Source organism: Dendrobates tinctorius, unplaced genomic scaffold (assembly GCF_039654945.1).
Source record: "Dendrobates tinctorius isolate UK_male_01 unplaced genomic scaffold, ASM3965494v1 ptg000028l, whole genome shotgun sequence".
Lineage (NCBI taxonomy): Eukaryota > Metazoa > Chordata > Amphibia > Anura > Dendrobatidae > Dendrobates > Dendrobates tinctorius.
The window spans coordinates 81,786,726-81,806,133 of record NW_027361696.1 but is presented as its reverse complement, the minus strand read 5'-3'; the positions used below and the strand labels follow the sequence as shown (position 1 = coordinate 81,806,133).

General features: G+C 45.6%; 1 protein-coding gene across 3 annotated transcripts in view; it reads left to right on the top strand.

The window, feature by feature from the left end:
- Positions 1-19,408, top strand: part of PTPRH (protein tyrosine phosphatase receptor type H) — a 307,023-nt gene that overhangs the window by 264,125 nt on the left and 23,490 nt on the right. For all 3 annotated transcript variants that reach the window (XM_073571084.1, XM_073571082.1, XM_073571083.1), the window contains 2 exons: positions 16,007-16,097; positions 18,748-18,824. In XM_073571084.1, the coding sequence (XP_073427185.1) occupies positions 16,007-16,097; positions 18,748-18,824 (168 nt within the window). The remainder of the gene's footprint in view (positions 1-16,006; positions 16,098-18,747; positions 18,825-19,408) is intronic.

Here is a 19,408-nt window from a genome sequence, read left to right as displayed (position 1 = left end):
TGCCTGTAGCTCTGTCTTCAGAATATTCCTGAGTACTGACATAGCTTTTTTGAAGCCTAGCGTCTTCAGGGCCTTTTTCACTGTCAGTCTGTTGGCTCTTATTTTCATAGGGTTTTTCACGGATTGCAGACAGCAGCCTTCCTGTCCTTTTCTATCTAGCTAGATTGGGCCCCGTCTTTACTCAGTCTATCTTTCTGCCTGTGTTAGTGTTTTCATCTTGCTTCACCGTCATTATATGTTGGGGGCTGCCTATTGCTTTGGGGTCTGCTCTGGGGCAGTTTAGTTTTCCCCTTTCTTTCTTTAGGCCTAGCTATTTCTCCGGCTGTGATCGAGGGGTCTAGGGCATCGTAGGAACCCCCCACGGCTACTGCTAGTTGTGTTGACAGGTTCAGGGGTCTGCAATCCGATAGCTGCCAACTTCTCTGGTTCTCTGGACTTAGCTAGCATTTCTGTTTTTGCCTCCTACGGTGACTCAATCATAACAGAATCACCCGCCATACCGCAGATCCTAGGGTACTCAATAGCCGGAAAGAATTGTGTTTAAAAAAAAAAAAAAAAAAAAAGTGTGCGTATATTCTTTCCTTTATATCTCTGAGGCCGTAGGGGGATTTTTTTTTTTCTCAATGGAGATAAAGCAATTGTCTGATCGTGTGGAGCAGCTCGCTGCGGAAGTGCGGGGAATTTCCGCCTACCTTGCTCGTTCGCATGCTGTTGAACCAAAGATCCCTACACCTGATGTATTTTTTGGGGATCGATCTAAATTTTTGAGTTTCAAAAATAATTGTAAATTATTTTTTGCCTTGAAGCCTAACTCGTCAGGGAGCTCCGCGCAGCAGGTTAAAATTGTCATCTCTTTGCGGGGTGGCGATCCCCAGGATTGGGCGTTTTCTTTGAAACCAGATGATCCTATTCTGACTAATGTGAACGCATTCTTTCAAGCTTTGGGGTTGTTGTATGACGAACCTAATGCTATTGATCAGGCTGAAAAGACCCTGTTGGCATTGAACCAGGGTCGAGATTCTGCAGAGTTGTACTGTCAAAAGTTCCGAAAGTGGGCGGTCCTTACTACCTGGAATGATAATGCCTTGGCTGCTCTCTTTCGGAAGGGTTTGTCAGAAGCCGTAAAAGATACTATGGTGGGATTTCCTGTTCCCTCTGGTCTGGACGATTCTATGTCATTAGCCATTCAGGTTGATTGGCGTTTACGTGAACGCAGGATTGCACGAGAGGTGTTGCCACCGGTTGAACAGACGTCTGAACCTATGCAATGTGATAGAGTTTTGCCTAAGGCGCAACGTCAGGAGTTCAGAAGGCATAATAAGCTGTGTTTTTTCTGTGGAGATGCCTCGCATATTATTTCTGTTTGTCCTAAACGAGAGAAACGCTTTGCACACACGTTTTCTGTTGGTGGTGTTCAACCTAAGTTTCTTCTGGCAATTACTCTGATCTGCTCCCTGTCCACATTTTCCGCCAAGGCTTTTGTGGATTCGGGAGCAGCGCTAAACCTAATGGACTTGGATTTTGCTAAACGTTGTGGATTTCCGATGACACCTCTGTAGACGCCTATCCCTTTGAGGGGTATTGATGCTACTCCTTTGGCTAAAAATAAACCTCAGTTTTGGACCCAGGTGGTCATGCGGGTCGCCCCAGACCATCAAGAAAATTGCAGATTTTTGGTGTTGCATGGTCTGCATGATGCCGTTGTTCTGGGGTTTCCCTGGTTGCAAATTCATAATCCAGTTTTGGATTGGAAATCTGTGTCTGTGGTGAGTTGTGGTTGTCGGTGTACCTTTAGTGAGGCTCCGGTTTTTTCCACCTCTCCTCAGTCGCATGATGTTCCTGACTATTTGGCGGAATTTTATGATGTATTTAGTGAGAATGAGTCTGCGTCCTTGCCTCCTCATAGGAGTTATGACTGTGCAATTGAACTAAGCCCGGGGTATAAATTTCCCAATGGTCGGCTCTTTAATTTATCTGTACCCGAGCACGAGGCTATGCGGTCCTATATTAAGGAGGCGTTGGAGAAGGGTCATATTAGACCATCCTCTTCACCTTTAGGTGCCGGGTTTTTTTTTGTGGCCAAAAAGGATGGTTCCTTAAGGCCTTGTATTGATTATCGTGCCCTCAATAAAATTACTATTAAATATCAGTATCCGTTACCCCTGATTTCGGATCTATTCTCTAGAGTTAGAGGTGCTTGCTGGTTTACCAAGCTTGACCTCAGGGGGTGTATAATCTTATCCGCATTAAGCAGGGGGATGAATGGAAGACGGCGTTTAATACTCCGGAGGGACATTTTGAGTACCTGGTGATGCCTTTTGGGCTCACTAATGCCCCTTCTGTCTTCCAGTGCTTCATGAACGATATTTTCCGAGACTTTGTCGATAAATTTTTGATTATCTATCTGGATGATATTTTGATCTTCTCCAAGGATTGGGATTCTCATGTGGAACATATTCGGACTGTGTTCCGGATCTTGAGGGAGAATTCCCTGTATGTCAAAGGATCGAAATGCCTTTTTGGAGTACAGAGGATTTCATTTTTGGGATTTATTTTGTCTCCATCAACTATTGAAATGGACCCGGCCAAGGTACAGGCCATTTATGATTGGGTTCAGCCCACTTCTTTGAAGGCCCTCCAGAAGTTTTTGGGTTTTGCTAATTTTTATCTGAAATTTATAGCAAAATTTTCTAGTATTGCCAAGCCATTGACTGATCTGACTAAGAAGGGTGCTGATGTGTTGAATTGGTCTCCGGAGGCTGTTGCTTCCTTTCAGGAGCTGAAGCGAAGATTTACCTCCGCCCCGGTTTTGCGGCAACCTGATGTCTCACTTCCGTTCCAAGTAGAGGTGGATGCTTCTGAGATTGGTGCAGGAGCTGTTTTGTCCCAAAAGGATCCTGTAACAGCTAAAATGAATCCCTGTGCTTTCTTTTCCCGAAAGTTCTCTCCATCTGAACATAACTATGATGTGGGGAATCGGGAACTGTTGGCCATGAAATGGGCATTTCAGGAGTGGAGACATTGGTTGGAGGGAGCTAAACATCAAGTTGTGGTCCTCACTGACCACAAGAATTTGATTTATCTAGAGTCGGCTAAACGCTTGAACCCTAGACAAGCTAGGTGGGCCTTGTTTTTTACACGTTTTGATTTTGTGGTCTCTTTTCTTCCTGGAACTAAGAATGTCAAGGCAGACGCCCTCTCTAGGAGCTTCTTTGCTGATTCTCCTGTGGTGACCAAGCCTGCTACCATCTTAGGCGAAGGGGTAGTTCTTTCTGCCATCTCGCCCGATTAGAGACTTGCTCTGCAGGAGTTCCAGGAGGATAAACCTGAGCGTTGTCCCAGTGGAAAGTTGTATGTTCCTGACCAGTGGAAGAAGAGAATGATGTCTGAAGTTCATTGCTCTGCATTGGCTGGTCATCCAGGTATTTTTGGTACTAGAGATCTGGTGAGTCGCTCTTTTTGGTGGCCCACCTTGTCTCATGATGTCAGGAATTTTGTGCAGTCCTGTGGGACTTGCTCCCAGTCTAAATCTTGTTCTCGTTCTAGTGGGTTGTTGATGCCTTTGCCTGTCCCCAGGAGGCCATGGACCCATATTTCAATGGATTTCATCTCTGATATGCCGGTCTCTCGAAGAATGACTGTTATTTGGGTGATTTGTGATAGGTTCTCTAAGATGGTTCATCTTGTACCACTCCCTAAGTTGCCATCTTCCTCTGAGTTGGTGCCCCTGTTTTTGCAACAGGTGGTTCGCTTACACGGGATTCCTGAGAACATTGTATCTGACAGAGGAGTTCAGTTTGTGTCTAGATTTTGGAGGACTTTCTGTTCCAAGCTGGGAATTCAGTTGTCCTTCTCCTCTGCTTTTCACCCTCAGACCAATGGGTAGACAGAGAGAACAAACCAGACCTTGGAGTCGTATTTGAGATGTTTTATTTCCGCTGATCAGGATGATTGGGTTTCATTTTTGCCCTTGGCCGAATTTGCTTTAAATAATAGAGCTAGTTCTGCCACTTTGATGTCACCTCTTTTTTGTAACTTTGGGTTTCATCCTCGATTTTCCTCAGGGCAGGTGGAGCCTTCTGCCTGCCCAGGTGTTGACACTGTGGTGGAGAGAATGCAACAGATCTGGGACCAAGTGGTGGATAAGTTATCTCTCTCCCAGGAAAAGGCCCAGCGGTTTTCCAATCGACATAGGACCATTGGTCCCCAGTTTAAGATTGGTGATATGGTGTGGTTATCATCAAAAAATATTGCTTTGAAGGTGGCTTCTCTTAAGTTTAAGCCTAAATTTATTGGACCTTACAAGATTTTGGAGATTATTAATCCGGTCTCTTTCCGTTTGGCTCTTCCTGTCACATTTAAAATCCATAATGTGTTCCTTAAGTCCTTGTTGAAGAGGTTTGTTGAACCAGTTGTTCCTGGGGTGGCACCTCCGGACCCTGTATTGGTTGAAAGTAACATGGAATATGAGGTAGAGAAAATACTGGATTCCCGTCTGGCTAGACGGAGACTCCAGTATTTGGTTAAGTGGAAGGGTTATGGTCAGGAGGATAATTCCTGGGTCTCTGCCTCTGATATTCATGCCAAAAGATTGGTGCGTGCCTTTCATCGGGCTCACCCTGATCGCCCTGGTGGCGTGGTTGAGGGTTCGGTGACCCCCTCCTCAAGGGGGAGGTACTGTTGTGAGTTCATTTTCCCCTTCGTCACTGAGGTCTGGTGAACTCCATATTCTGGTGAAGGAAGGTAATGAGCCTGATTATCAGGCACCTGAACCTGATGAGGATGACTGGCTGAGTGGAGTCACGGACTGGATATAAGGCTGCCGACGCCCTTCTGCCCTGCGGGTGATTTCTCTGTGGACTTCTAGGACACCAGTCTGATTCCTGCTCCTCTAAGCTAAGTTTTTCTGCTTTGCCTGTTTGCATTATTGTTTTGTTTTTGTTTTCCTTTCTTTTCTGGATTCTGCCATTCCCTGCTGGGGTGAGCTGAATCTCCTTTTGCCTGTAGCTCTGTCTTCAGAATATTCCTGAGTACTGACATAGCTTTTTTGAAGCCTAGCGTCTTCAGGGTCTTTTTCACTGTCAGTCTGTTGGCTCTTATTTTCATAGGGTTTTTCACGGATTGCAGACAGCAGCCTTCCTGTCCTTATCTATCTAGCTAGATTGGGCCCCGTCTTTGCTCAGTCTATCTTTCTGCCTGTGTTAGTGTTTTCATCTTGCTTCACCGTCATTATATGTTGGGGGCTGCCTATTGCTTTGGGGTCTGCTCTGGGGCAGTTTAGTTTTCCCCTTTCTTTCTTTAGGCCTAGCTATTTCTCCGGCTGTGATCGAGGGGTCTAGGGCATCGTAGGAACCCCCCACGGCTACTGCTATTTGTGTTGATAGGTTCAGGGGTCTGCAATCCGATAACTGCCAACTTCTCTGGTTTTCTGGACTTAGCTAGCATTTCTGTTTTTGCCTCCTATGGTGACTCAATCATAACAGAGGTCCTTGACCCATCATGGCGTGAGGAACAGGAAGGTGGTGGGAGCAGCTCTGAGGAAGAGATTCCCCGAACGGCCAAAACAGGAGGGAGAGGGAGGGGGCAGACTTGGTTGCCTGTAGCCTCCACTTCGGCACCCGTTAGGAGCATTCCTCTTCCAAAAGCCAAAACGGGCGCTCCCAAGACTTGTAGTGCCTGGTCCTTTTTTGACAGTTGCAGATAACATTTGCTTTGTCAAATGCAAGCTGTGTCATCAGAAAGACAAAAGAGGGAGAAGTGTCAGCAACCTCAATACCACAAATATGTGGAAACGTGTGGACCAAGCACGTGGTGGAGTTACAAAGACACACTGAAGACGTAGGCCAACCTACAGCACCACCTACCACCTTCTTCATCTCGTGTTGTAGCCTCTTCCTCCAGCTCACACACAGCTGGTTCGGCTTCCTCACAGGATCGCCATGGAAGAACCTCTGGCACTGTTGTCCAGAGACCCAGTGACATTCCACCCACAGCACCACGTTCCCGTTCATCCTCACACTCCCAGGCCACGCTACAGCCATCGGTAGCACAGGCATGGGAGAAAAGGCGAACATACTCGGCAAACCATCCCCGAGCACAGGATCTGAATGCTGGCATTGCAAAATTACTGGCCCTTGAAATGCTCTCTTTCAGGCTGGTGGAGACTTACACCTTCCGTAACTTCATGGCATTGGCAGTCCCACAATACACCATGCCCAGCCGCTTTTATTTCAGCATGCAAGCTGTCCCTGCCCTGCAAAAGCATGTGGAGGGAAAAATTAAACATGCGCTACTAAGCGCCGTCAGTAGCAAGGTCCACCTGACCACTGATGCGTGGACCAGTATCCATAGACAGGGACGATACCTGTTGTGAACTCATTTTCTGGTCTACCAGTTGTGAGCTCTCCTTCCGGGCTCCCTCTGGTGGTAACAGGAGGTAGTGAGGTTGATTTAAATCTGCCACCTGATGATGAGGATAACGATTGGATCTCTGGAATCTCAGACTGGATTTAAGACAGCCGACGCCCTATTCTGGTGCTGGTGATTCCTTCTGGCTTGTTCAGGTCTTGGATTTCAGCTCTGTTCCAGTCATTTCAAGCTAAGTGTTTCTGCCAATGTTCACACCTGATTTTGTTGGTCTATTCAGTTTTTTCTGTGGTCAGCCAGCCCCGGATGGGGCTGTGCTGAATTTCCACTCTTATTTATCTGTATTTGCCAAATTTGCTTTTTGTCCCTTATTAGATTGGCCTCTTTTTTGCTCTGTCTCAGAATATTTCAGAGTGCTGATATAGTGGGAGAAGTCTAGTGACTTCAGGGTTAATTTTGTTATCAGAAGTGTTGGACATTATTTTTGTAGGGTTTTTTGGGCAGATTGCAGACAGTGTCTTTCCTTTCCTATCCTTTCTAGTTAGTTTGGGCCCCATCGTTTGCTCAGCCTATTTTCCTGCCTGTGTTTGTGTTTTCATCTTGTTTCACAGTCAATACATGTGTGGGGGCTGTCTTTTCCTTTGGGGTCTGCTCTGGGGCAGTTAGTTTTCCCCTTTTCTTGCTTTAGGCTTATTTAGTCCTCCGGCCGTGATGAGGCGTCTAGGATCATCGTAGGAAAGCTCCACGGCTGCTGCTAGTTGTGTGGTTAGGATCAGGGGTCTGTAATCTGCATAGTTACCAACCTCTCTGGGTTTCTGTGACTTGGCTTGTTTAGTTTTCCTCCTCGGTGACCCATTCATAACAGATACCTTTCCCTCACTGCCCATTGGGTCAATGTTGTGGAGCCGGGTACAGATCTTGAGAGTGGTGCTGTACGTGTTCTGCCAACTCGAAGGATCGCAGGAATCCAGTCTGTACACATTGACGACTCCTCATACTCCAGTTCCTCAGAATCAGCGCTGCAGGAGCCTGTTACGACCGATATGAGCACAGTCGTGGCCAAACGTCAACAGGCCGTACTGAAATTAATTTCTTTGGGGAATCGAAGCCACAAAGTGCAGGAGCTCTGGATTGCCATCAAGCAGTAGAGCGACGTGTGGTTTGTGCCAGCGAATCGCCAGCCAGTCTTGGTAGTGTGTGACAATGGCCGAAATCTGGTGGCAGCTCTTGGCCTAGGCAACCTCACTCACATCCCATGTCTGGCACATGTGCTCAACTTGGTTGTGCAGAGCTTTCTGAGGGACTATCCGGATCTTGATGCACTGCTGCACAAGGTCCGCATAGAGTGCGCTCATTTGCGGCGTTCCAGCACGGCAAGATCGCGCATTGCAGCTCTGCAGCGCCGATTGCGCCTTCCGGAACATCGCATCATATGTGACCTACCCACCAGGTGGAATTCAACGTTACATATGTTGGAGAGGTTGTGTGAGCAGCAGGCAGCAGTAATGGAGTACGAGCTGCATCAGGCGCAAACAATTCGCACTGTGCGCCGGTCACACTTCAGCACCACTGAGTGGGCCTCTATGAAGGACATTTGCCTCGTTTTGCGTGCCTTCGATGATTCCACGCGGATGCCGAGTGCAGATGATGCACTAGTCAGCATGACTGTCTGCCTTATCTGCCTGCTTCAAAAAACACTGCAAGCACTAAGGGAGGAGGTTTTGGAAGAGGTGGAGGATGAGGAGTCACAAATGCCATCTGCTTCTGGACAGTCTGCGCTACGTGGTTCCTCACAAAAGCCTAGGCAGGGGACACTTTGTGAGGAGGATGAGGAGTCAATGGAGGAGGAAGACATCTCTCCAGAGGAGGGAGGTACACAATGCTCTAGTCAGTATGTACAGTGAGGGTGGGGTGATGCAGAGCAGGCAGAGATCACGCCTCAAGCAGGGGACAGCGGTTCTTTGGCAGTTGGGAGTCTGCAGCACATGGTTGACTTCATGCTGCAGTGCCTGAGAAACGACCGCCGCATCGCCCACATTCTCTACATGGCTGATTATTGGGTGTACACCCTCCTAGATCCTCGCTACCGGGAAAACTTGCAAACCCTCATACCAACGTTGAACCGGGAGCGTAAAATGCGGGAGTACCAAGACACACTGGTGCATTCCATCATGTTCTCCATTCCACCCGAGAGCAGTGCTGCTAGTGCTTTAGAAAGCAGCTCTGTGCATCAAGGCAGTGGAGGAAGCTCTGCACAAAGAGGGAGCAGAGGCAACGCCTCAGCACAAGGCAAGACCAGTATGGCCCAAATGTGGCAAAGTTTTGTGTGCCCGCCACAAATGTCTACACCATCACAGACGGCTCCAGTCAGCAGGAGGCAACGTTTCCGTCAGATGGTGACAGACTACATGTCTTGCCCTGTCAGTGTACTCCCAGACGGCTCTTCCCCCTTCAAGTTTTGGGTCTCTAAGATGGATACATGGCCAGAGCTTAGCCAGTATGCATTGGAGGTGCTGGCTTGCCCTGCTGCCAGTGTATTATCGGAACGCGTCTTTAGTGCCGCAGGTGGTGTACTAACAGACTGTCGCACGGGACTATCCTCCGATAACGTTGACAGGCTTACTTTTCTGAAAATGAACAAGGCCTGGATCTCGCCAGAATTTGCCAGTCCTCTTCCAAAATAAATAATTGGTTGGCAACAGTATCCAGGTCTCCTGTTGTGTTCATGTTTCTACCACCTGAACTGTAATCCCTGGGCTTCAACACAGCCAGTTGTTGCTCAGAAGTGCCGTCTGCACAGAGAAAAACACTAGCTCCTGTGTAAGTGGGGTTCAGTAACGCCAGCTGGTCCCCTACTGTGTGTACGGCAATGTCTACTGCTGCCTCCACATTCACACTACTACTGATTTCAAACTTGCTCCATCTAGGCCTCTGGCTCCACTGTCTCTAGTATTTCCCCTGGCCTCCAACACCGCCAGTTGCTGCTCAAAAGTGCGGTCTGCACAATCAACACTTGTTCCTGTGTTACTGGGATTCAGTCACGTCAGCTGATCCCCTGATGTGTGTCCGGCAATGTCTCCTGCTCTGTCCATATTCCCACTACTAGTGGGACTTCTGAGCAGCAACTGGCGATGTTGGAGCCCAGGGTCAATCAGGGTGTAGGCTGAGGCCTAATTTCATCAAGTTTAATATCGGTTGTAGACTACTACTGATTTTAACCGTTCTCCAATCAGGCCTCTGACTCCACTGTCTCTAGTATTTCCCCTGGCCTTCAACACCGCCAGTTGCTGCTCAAAAGTGCGGTCTGCACAATCAACACTTGTTCCTGTGTTACTGGGGTTCAGTCACGTCAGCTGATCCCCTGATGTGTGTCCGGCAATGTCTCCTGCTCTGTCCACATTCCCACTACTAGTACTGGAACACAGGAACAAGTGTTGATTGTGCAGACCGCACTTTTGAGCAGCAACTGGCGGTGTTGAAGGCCAGGGGAAATACTAGAGACAGTGGAGCCAGAGGCCTAATTGGAGAACGGTTCAAATCAGTAGTAGTCTACAACCGATATTAAACTTGATGAAATTAGGCCTCAGCCTACACCCTGATTGACCCTGGGCTCTAACATCACCAGTTGCTGCTCAGAAGTGTCTTTAGCATGGGTACTCCCTCCTGCCCAGCCTGGTTCCAGCACGCCTGCTATTTCCAGGAAGTGTCAACGTCACTTTGCCACCAATACGTTGTCCTGTCGTGTTGCGGTCGGGTTAGCCGAGTCTATGGTGCCTGCAGTTTATGGGCTTCCTATGTGGGCTGTTGATTCTGGTAATAAAGGCTGGTTCCGTAGTGCCAATAGGACAAGCACCCCCTGTAAGGACTGTGGGTTTCGGTAACTGCGGCCGGCTCGCGGCCTTGCAACTTTGTTTTTCATGCTACCCATCCGGGTTCCAGCACAGTCAGCTGGTTCTCGGCAGTGCCTTTGGCCTAGATGCCTCCTTCTCGGTATCCGAGTTCCAGCAATGTCTGCTGGTCCTTGGTAGTGCTTTCTAACACAGGTACCTCCTGCTTAGTAACCGGGTTCCAACACCGTCAGCTGGTCCACGGTTGTGCCATTGGCTCTTGTTCCTTCTGCTGCCCCTCCGGTTTCCAGCACAGTCAGCTGGTCCTCGGTAGTTCCATTGCCTCTTGTAGCTTCTGCTGCCCCTCCAGGTTCCAGCACCGTCTGCTGGTCCTCGCTAGTTCCATTTGCTCTTGCTGCTCCTGCTACCCATCCGGGTTCCAGCACCATCAGCTGGTTCCAGGTAGAGCCTTCGGCCTAGGTGCCTCCTTCTTGGTATCAGAGTTCCAGCAACGTCTGCTGGTCCTTGGTAGTGCTTTCTAGCACAGGTACCTCCTGCTTAGTAACCGTGTTCCAGCACCGTCAGCTGGTCCTCGGTAGTGACATTGGCTCTTCCTTCTGCTGCCCCTCCGGGTTCCAGCACCGTCAGCTGGTCCTCGCTAGTTCCATTTGCTCTTGCAGCTTCTGCTACCCATCCGGGTTCCAGCACCGTCAGCTGGTTCCAGGCAGAGCCTTTGGCCTTGGTGCCTCCTTCTCTGTATCCGTGTTCCAGCAATGTCTGCTGGTCCTTGGTAGTGTTTTCTAGCACAGGTACCTCCTGCTTAGTAACCGTGTTCCAGCACCGTCAGCTGGTCCTCGGTAGTGCCATTGGCTCTTGTTCCTTCTGCTGCCCTTCCGGGTTCCAGCACCGTCAGCTGGTCCTCGCTAGTTCCATTTGCTCTTGCAGCTTCTGCTACCCATCCAGGTTCCAGCACCGTCAGCTGGTTCTAGGCAGAGCCTTCGGCCTAGGTGCCTCCTTCTCGGTATCCGAGTTCCAGCAACGTCTGCTGGTCCTTGGTAGTGCTTTCTAGCACAGGTATCTCCTGCTTAGTAACCGGGTTCCAGCACCGTCAGCTGGTCCTCGGTAGTGCCATTGGCTCTTGTTCCTTCTGCTGCCCTTCTGGGTTCCAGCACCGTCAGCTGGTCTTCGCTAGTTCCATTGGCTCTTGCAGCTTCGGCTACCCATCCGGGTTCCAGCACCGTCAGCTGGTTCTCGGCAGTTCCTCAGCCTTCTTGTACCTTCTGCTACATTTCCAAGTTCAAGCTTTTGGAAATTGTTTTTGTTTATTATCACTCTGGATCTCCCTGACGACAACCCTGAAGACCGCCCCAAAGAAGACGACGACCACGAAAACGATGACCCTGAAGACGACGACCCGGAACACCACCCCGAAGAAGACCAAAAAAAGATGACTCTGAAGAAGATGACCAAGAAAACAAAGAACATGAAGACAACCTCCAAGATACAGAACACCAAGAAGCAGAAGACCAAGAAGCTGTAGAACAAAAAACAGAAAAACATTATGCATAAGACTAAAAATCAGAGCAAAAGATATTATCTAAAGTATAATTGATGCTAAACCAGCCAAAAATTATCAAAAGTAATGCTCTCAAGACAATCAAATAGAAAAACCCAGGATCAACCTCCAATTGAAGTTCAGACCAACACCAGAGCATTCAAATAGTAAAACATTATTTTTATTAGTACAAATGTCAAAAATTTAAAAGACATACATGTTCCCAAGATTAGTGCAAGAAAAAAGGGACCAACAACTCCCATTAAATGTATTTTGCTACATAGTATTGAACCTCATAGCTAATGAACAATCAATTTGTATATGCTGATAGAGACCTATACTAAAGTGTCTGCTGTTCAATGAAACGTGCACAGTATATTCACTACACAGCTGATGCCCATAGGCTAAGATAAACACTAGCCTGGGCTATCCTAATATTAAACCAAAGATATGTTTATAATTTATAACTAACTAGAAGGTATATCTATATTAACTAATTAGCGCTAAAGCTACTGAGGCCATTACCTGGATCCTGGCAGCGTTAGTAAAAGTCCCGTGGGAGACAAATCCCTCCACCCCAACGTGCACGTTTCGCCCAGCTTCCTCGGGGGCGAGGAAGCCAGGCGAAACGTGCACGTCGGGGTGGAGGGATTTGTCTCCCACGGGACTTTTACTAACGCTGCCAGGATCCAGGTAATGGCCTCAGTAGCTTTAGCGCTAATTAGTTAATATAGATATACCTTCTAGTTTGTTATAAATTATAAATATATCTTTGGTTTAGTATTAGGATAGCCCAGGCTAGTGTTTATCTTAGTCTATGGGCATCAGCTGTGTAGTGAATATACTGTGCACGTTTCATTGAACAGCAGACACTTTAGTATAGGTCTCTATCAGCATATACAAATTGATTGTTCATTAGCTATGAGGTTCAATACTATGCAGCAAAATACATTTAATGGGAGTTGTTGGTCCCTTTTTTCTTGCACTAATCTTGGGAACATGTATGTCTTTTAAATTTTTGACATTTGTACTAATAAAAATAATGTTTTACTATTTGAATGCTCTGGTGTTGGTCTGAACTTCAATTGGAGGTTGATCCTGGGTTTTTCTATCTAAAGTATAAGCAGAAGAAGACTAAGCAGTGTATGGGGGTGAGTCTGTTCCTCCTCGTGGTGCCCCTAGAAAATGCCTGCTGCTGCAAGCCAAACTGAACGCGGACAAATCCTGTTGTAAATCTTTTGTGACAGGCAGAACGTAAGGTGTATTCTTCAAACTTTTATAGATAACTACAGGAATGCCTGTCACAAATAAGAATATGATGAAGAAGAAGAATAGGAAGAAGATGAAGTAGTAGAATATGAAGAAGAATAATAGTTGAATAAGAAGAATATGAAGAATGTAGAAAATAAGAATAATAGGAAGAAGGTGAAGAAGAAGAAGAAGATGAATAAGGTGAAGAAGAAGTTGATGAAAAAGATGCTGCTGCTGAGGATCATGAAGGAGAAAGTGTGGGAGAAGTAAAAAAGAAGGTGAAGAGCATGGAAGTAGTGAAACATACATATCTGACAATTTAAAAAAGGTTAACATTGTCAATATCTTTGTAACTCCGAACGTCTTTAAAAAAAATTTTTATTCCTGCTATTCCATTTGATTGGGCTAAACCTCTATGCCTTTAATGTTTCCTCCACCTCCCCCAATACATTCTACATTATTCTTAGTTGTTTTTCTTCATGTAGAATTAACCTACAAGGAAAGAAAGGGTTTTTTTTAATTCCGATATTTCTGTCCCATTGACTTGAATGGGATTTCCGGTATCGGAATCGGGGATACCCGATACTTTTTGGATATCGGCCGATCCAATCCGATCCGATATTTCTCAATATCGGGTGGTATCGCTCAACATTAATCTTGAGATAACTTTTATGGTTCATTATTTGTCAAATCAGCCTTATTATTTACATATTGTGTATGTCGACCTTTTAGAAATTACTCCTTTTTGTTCTTTCCTTCCACATGAGCTTGCCTTGAAATGGTATGGGTTCCATTAATACAAAACAGAGTAATATCAGGCCATGTGCACACAACGTCTGTTAAACTCAGACAAACCCATTGAGTTTAACAAGTAGAAGCCACTACAGTAAACTATCATGCTTTTATTTTTTCTTGAGCATCTTTTGTAGAATTTTTTTCTGTCGCTTCCTAAGCGTTTTTCTAACGGGTTTGGCCTCTGGCATTTCTTTTTGTGGTTATGGTTTTTGTGAGGTCCTTTTTTTAATTTCTTTTTTTTCACTCTATTAAATAATGAAGAAAATGCTAGCTAAATGATGGTAAAAACATACCATCAGTAGATTTGGTTTCCAGTACCATCTCTATGCTGATGACACCCAATTATACGCTTCTTCTCCTGACATCACGCCAGCCTTTCTAGAAAACACTGGCGATTGTCTAAACGCTGTGTCTAATATAATGTCCTCACTATATCTGAAACTGAACCTGTCAAAGACTGAACTCCTTGTGTTTCCTCCCACTACTAATGTACCTACACCCGACATTGCCATTTCCGTGTGTGGTTCCACTATTACTCCCCAGCAACATGCCCGCTGTCTTGGGGTCATACTTGATTCCGAGCTTTCCTTTGCCCCCCACATTCGATCACTGGCTCGCTCTTGTCATCTGCACCTCAAAAACATTTCTAGAATTCGACATTTTCTTACTTTTGACTCTGCAAAAACTCTTACTGTTTCTCTTATTCATTCTCGTCTCGACTATTGTAACTCTCTTCTAATCGGTCTCCCTCTTACCAAACTCTCCCCTCTCCAATCTGTCTTGAATGCTGCAGCCAGGATCATATTCCTCACCAATCGTTACACCGATGCCTCTACCTTGTGCCAGTCATTACACTGGCTACCCATCCACTCCAGAATTCAGTATAAACTTATTACCCTCACCCACAAAGCCCTCCATGGCTCAGCACCACCCTACATCTCCTCCCTTGTTTCAGTATACCACCCTACCAGCGCCCTCCGTTCTGCTGATGACCTGAGGTTGGTATCCTCAATAGTCAGAACCTCCCACTCCCATCTCCAAGACTTTACACGTGTCGCGCCAATTCTTTGGAATGCACTTCCCAGGTCAATACGATTAGTCCCCAATCCCCACAATTTTAAGCGTGTCCTGAAAACGCATTTATTCAGACTGGCCTATCGCCTCAACACATTAACCTAACCTATCCCTGTGTGGCAGAGCCAAAAGTTTTACCATAACCAGGTTCCCAGCATCATGTTCCCACATGCTTTATGCATCCATTAGCCCTCTGTGTCTGTACTGTTACACACTTAACATTATGGCTGGTCCATACAATCAGGGCAACTGTTACCACCCACCTTTTGTGTCTCCCTCTTTCCTCATAGACTGTAAGCTTGCGAGCAGGGCCCTCACTCCTCTTGGTATTTGTTATAATCTACTGTATGTGATTATTGTTATGCTGTAATGTCTATTGTCTGTACAAATCCCCTCTGAAATGTAAAGTGCTGCGGAATATGTCGGCGCTATAAAAATAAAATTTATTATTATTATTATTACCAAAAAGACATCCAGGTATCTTTTCAGCCTTCCAATTGACTTGTAAAGTATAGAGGGTCTTCCACTTGGAAAAAGCCGGAAGACTGGACATGTCATTTTTCTTTTAGCTGCTTGGCATTTTTAGAAGCCTGAAGTAGTTATCAGAATTTTTAAAGCCTGAACATGCATACAGCAAGTCGTGTTTACATGGACATACATATGTTCATTCTTTTGATCATTTTGTGATCGGTTTCTCAGGCAGTCTCCTCCTGAAAAATAAGTTGTGTGCACATACACTAGTAGGAAACCAATTGTATGGCTCATTCCAGCCCTCGCAGGTATTTGTATCTAGGTTTATTCTAAGGAGACCACGTTTAGTTGATGTGTCCTTTTTTACCTTTTTGGCCTGTTTGTAAATATTTGCATAGAAAGAACTATGATTGTGTATCTTCTTGCAGTAGGGACGAGCCAATGGGATTCTACCTTAACATGAGATTGTGGTGCGTCCTACTATCTGTTAGATTCTATGTATTGAACACATAGCACAATGGTGAAGACTTGAGAAGAAGTCTACGATTCCGTTAGCACCTGCATTCGCCCCTTCCTCTTTATCTCCAACGTCTTTGTAGCCTCAGTTAGTAGAAAGGTTGCCTTATATTTACTTTTATAGTATAACTTTTTATGTTTATACCACTAGGATCTTAACCTGGTTGGTACCAATCAGCCAAGAAAAGCAGCTGAGATTCCAGACAACAGGGTCAAGAACCGTTTTACCAATGTCCTACCATGTAAGTAAAATGACAGCCATTCTAGTGATTGGTAAGTGGTGAGTACTGATTAGTCTAGAAGTAATTCATGAACTTATTGCCTTGGAGTACAAAAATAATAGAAGAATAACTGAAGACACAAAAATGTAAAAAATACATATATTTATTACCTCTCCAGTACCATGCAACGGTAAAATGTTTCAGGCCTGTGCAATGTGCTAAAATCGTTGTCTACTACCAAGAGAACCTCTTTTTAAACAAAGTTGTCTCTCTTGTAAATAAATTTTAAAAAAAAATCTCATTCACCTATTGTTCCAGCGACGTGGTGTCACGTGAGCCCTATAACTTCATAGCGGCCGCTACATTCTCACTACTAATATTTGTCCGAGGTTCTTCTCAAGGAAGTTAGTGCACAATAGCAGGAGCTGATTGTCTTCAGTGTTTGTGAGTATGTTATTTTTTAAGTTCTTTAAGGAGGGAAACTACTTTACTTTATTTAGAAAGGGGTCGTCCTGGTAGTAGAAAACCTCTTTAAGACTCATTTGCATAGTCCAATAATATGGAACAATCAACCAACAAATGGGTGTTGGGTGATTGGATATTTCACTCTTGAGTCTTGAACACAGACAAAAAAAAGGCCCCCATGCAAGATCAGTTTATGGGTCCTAGTCTAATAGCTCATCATAATGCTCAATTCCACCTGATTTGGATACAGTTGTGGCCCCCTTACCATTTGGGCCCCAGGTTGCATTAATGATATATCCACCTCTGGTATTAAAAACATCATTATCGGCAGCACATTATCCGGTGTAAAAAAAAAATAAAAATGTTCTGCTGATAACGATAATATTCTGTGTGCACAGAACGATCATATTAAAGGGAATCTGTCACCCCATTTTTCGACTATTAGCTGCCGGAACCGACATCAGGGGCTTATCTACAGAATTCTGTAATGCTGTAGATAAGCCCCCGATGTAACCTGAAAGAGAAGAAAAAGGAGTTATATTATACTCACCCAGGGGGGCGGTCTGGGTCCGGTTTTGGTCCGATGGGTGTCGCTGTCCGGCGCCTCCCATCTTCTAACGGTGACGTCCTCTTCTTTGCTGTCTGTCGCCACTCCGGCGCAGGCGCGCTGCTCTGCCCTGTTGAGGGCAGAGCAGAGTCCTGCAGTGCGCAGGCGCCTGGAGAGTGTGCAGGCGCCTGGGGGTATTCAACAGGGCAGAGCAGTGCGCCTGCGCCAGAGCCACGACAGGCAGCAAAGAAGAGGACGTCACCGTTAGAATATGGGAGGCGCCAGATCGCAACAGCATTACAGAATGATGTAGATAAGCCCCTGATGTCGGTGCCGGCAGCTGATAGTCAAAAAATGGGGTGACCGATTCCCTTTAATGATTGCCAATCAGCTTGAATGTAGCCAATAGGCTGCCTTTAGTGGCTGTGGTCGGTAGGTGTAAATGAACTTTAAGGCTTCTTTTACACTAACCGTGTTTTTGCTGGACGTTTTTGTGGCCACAAAATCGGCCCGCAAAAATTAGTTGGAGTGCCGTATGGCCGTGAGGGCTGTATTTGCGGCCGTGAAAAAAAAAAAGATCTTTTTCACGGCTTACGGACATGGCACCCATTGAAAATCAATTGGGCCGCAGAAACAACGGAAATTGTTTTTGCGGTGCACTGTCGCTTTTCGGTTTCTTCCGTAGTATTGGAAACCTGAAAAACGGCGATCTGCAAGTTTTGGCAGACCGTGAAGATTGTGGCGATATGGCCCGCAATAACAGGCCACAAAAAACCTGGTAAGTGTAAAACGAGCCTTAGACTGAGTCCTTGTGTCCAGATACACTCATGGAGAGGAAAACGTATATAGAAGAAGCATTGTCTGAAAAACGGGGAGGTTATAAAAAAATATGACTCAAGACTAATCAAAAAACTTGGCTATTGTGAAGAAGCTGGTGGCAAAATGCGCGTCGGGATGAGGGGACACCTAGAACACATTTTCCATGGCCGATTTACTTCATACAGTTAATTTACATTCTTTCAGCGCCAGATTTACAGTAGGACACGCTGTGCCTATTATTAGCATCTCTTTTTGGACTCAGCCAGCCCTTATTCATGATATTAAGAGGCATCCAACACACCATATTATTCTCCTGCTTGGTTACTAGTTTATTTTCCTGTATAACTGTCACCACGGTGTGAGGATCTTTGGGGTGGATCTATATATATATTTACCCACTTGAGTTATCCACTCTAATCGTTATGTGACATCCTCCTTGTCCCTCACCTTTTGCCCGGCGTGCCCTAAAGGGATTTCTGCGTTTGCTTTTTTATATATGTTTTTAATATAATTGAATACAATTAATAATTTTATCTCTAATATTCTCTTCTTGCCCTCCCATATTTATTTATATATGGGATTTTGTTGTCATATTGTGAATGAAGTACCTTTTCCTACACAGGATGTTGTTTTGATTTCATTATGGTTTTATGTACCGGAACATAACCCCACTTGCGGTCGTAAAACTTTGAGCCCAAGGACAAATTTTTAAGCAAAAGTATTTAAAGTTACAGCTCGTTTAAAGAATAGAAGAGGTTGAGAACTATCTATGTTGATACAGTAAAAAGTTGTCAACTACAATCGTACTTTCTAATTGTAAAATTTGAATTTTATTTTAAGACGACCATTCAAGAGTTAAACTGTCCGTCATTAACGGGATGTCCACTTCCGACTATGTCAATGCCAACTATATGCCGGTAAGTGCCAGCGGTAGATTTGTCCTACTGTTTGCAGTTATCAGCCGGCGTCATCTTAGTCCTTTTTCACTCTTCAGTTTTTTGACATTAGTCAAAATCTGCCACTTTTAGAAAAAAAACGGATCCGCCCCTTTTTTGGTGGATCCGTTTTTTCCCATAGACTTACATTAGTGGCGGATTTTGACTGATGGTCGTCCGTTGCATCCATTTTTTGACGAATCCGCTAAAATTTTAGCGGCTCCCGGGCGGAGCAGACGGACAATGAAACTTTTTTTTACACTGGGAGACCGCTTTTTTTTGACTGCGCAGGGCTGAGAAATTTTCTCAGCGATGCCTTTTAACCCTGAACGCCATTCTGGAGGCGGCGAAAATTCCCTCTCTCCTTCTCTCTCTCTCTCTCTCCTTCTCTCTCTCTCTCTCTCTCTCTCCTTCTCTCTCTCCTTCTCTCTCCTTCTCTCTTTCTCTCTTTCTCTCTCCTTCTCTCTTTCTCTCTCCTCTCTTTCTCTCTCTCCTCTCTCCTTCTCTTTCTTTCTCTCTCCTTCTCTCTCTCTCTCTCTCCTTCTCACTCTCTCTCCTTCTCACTC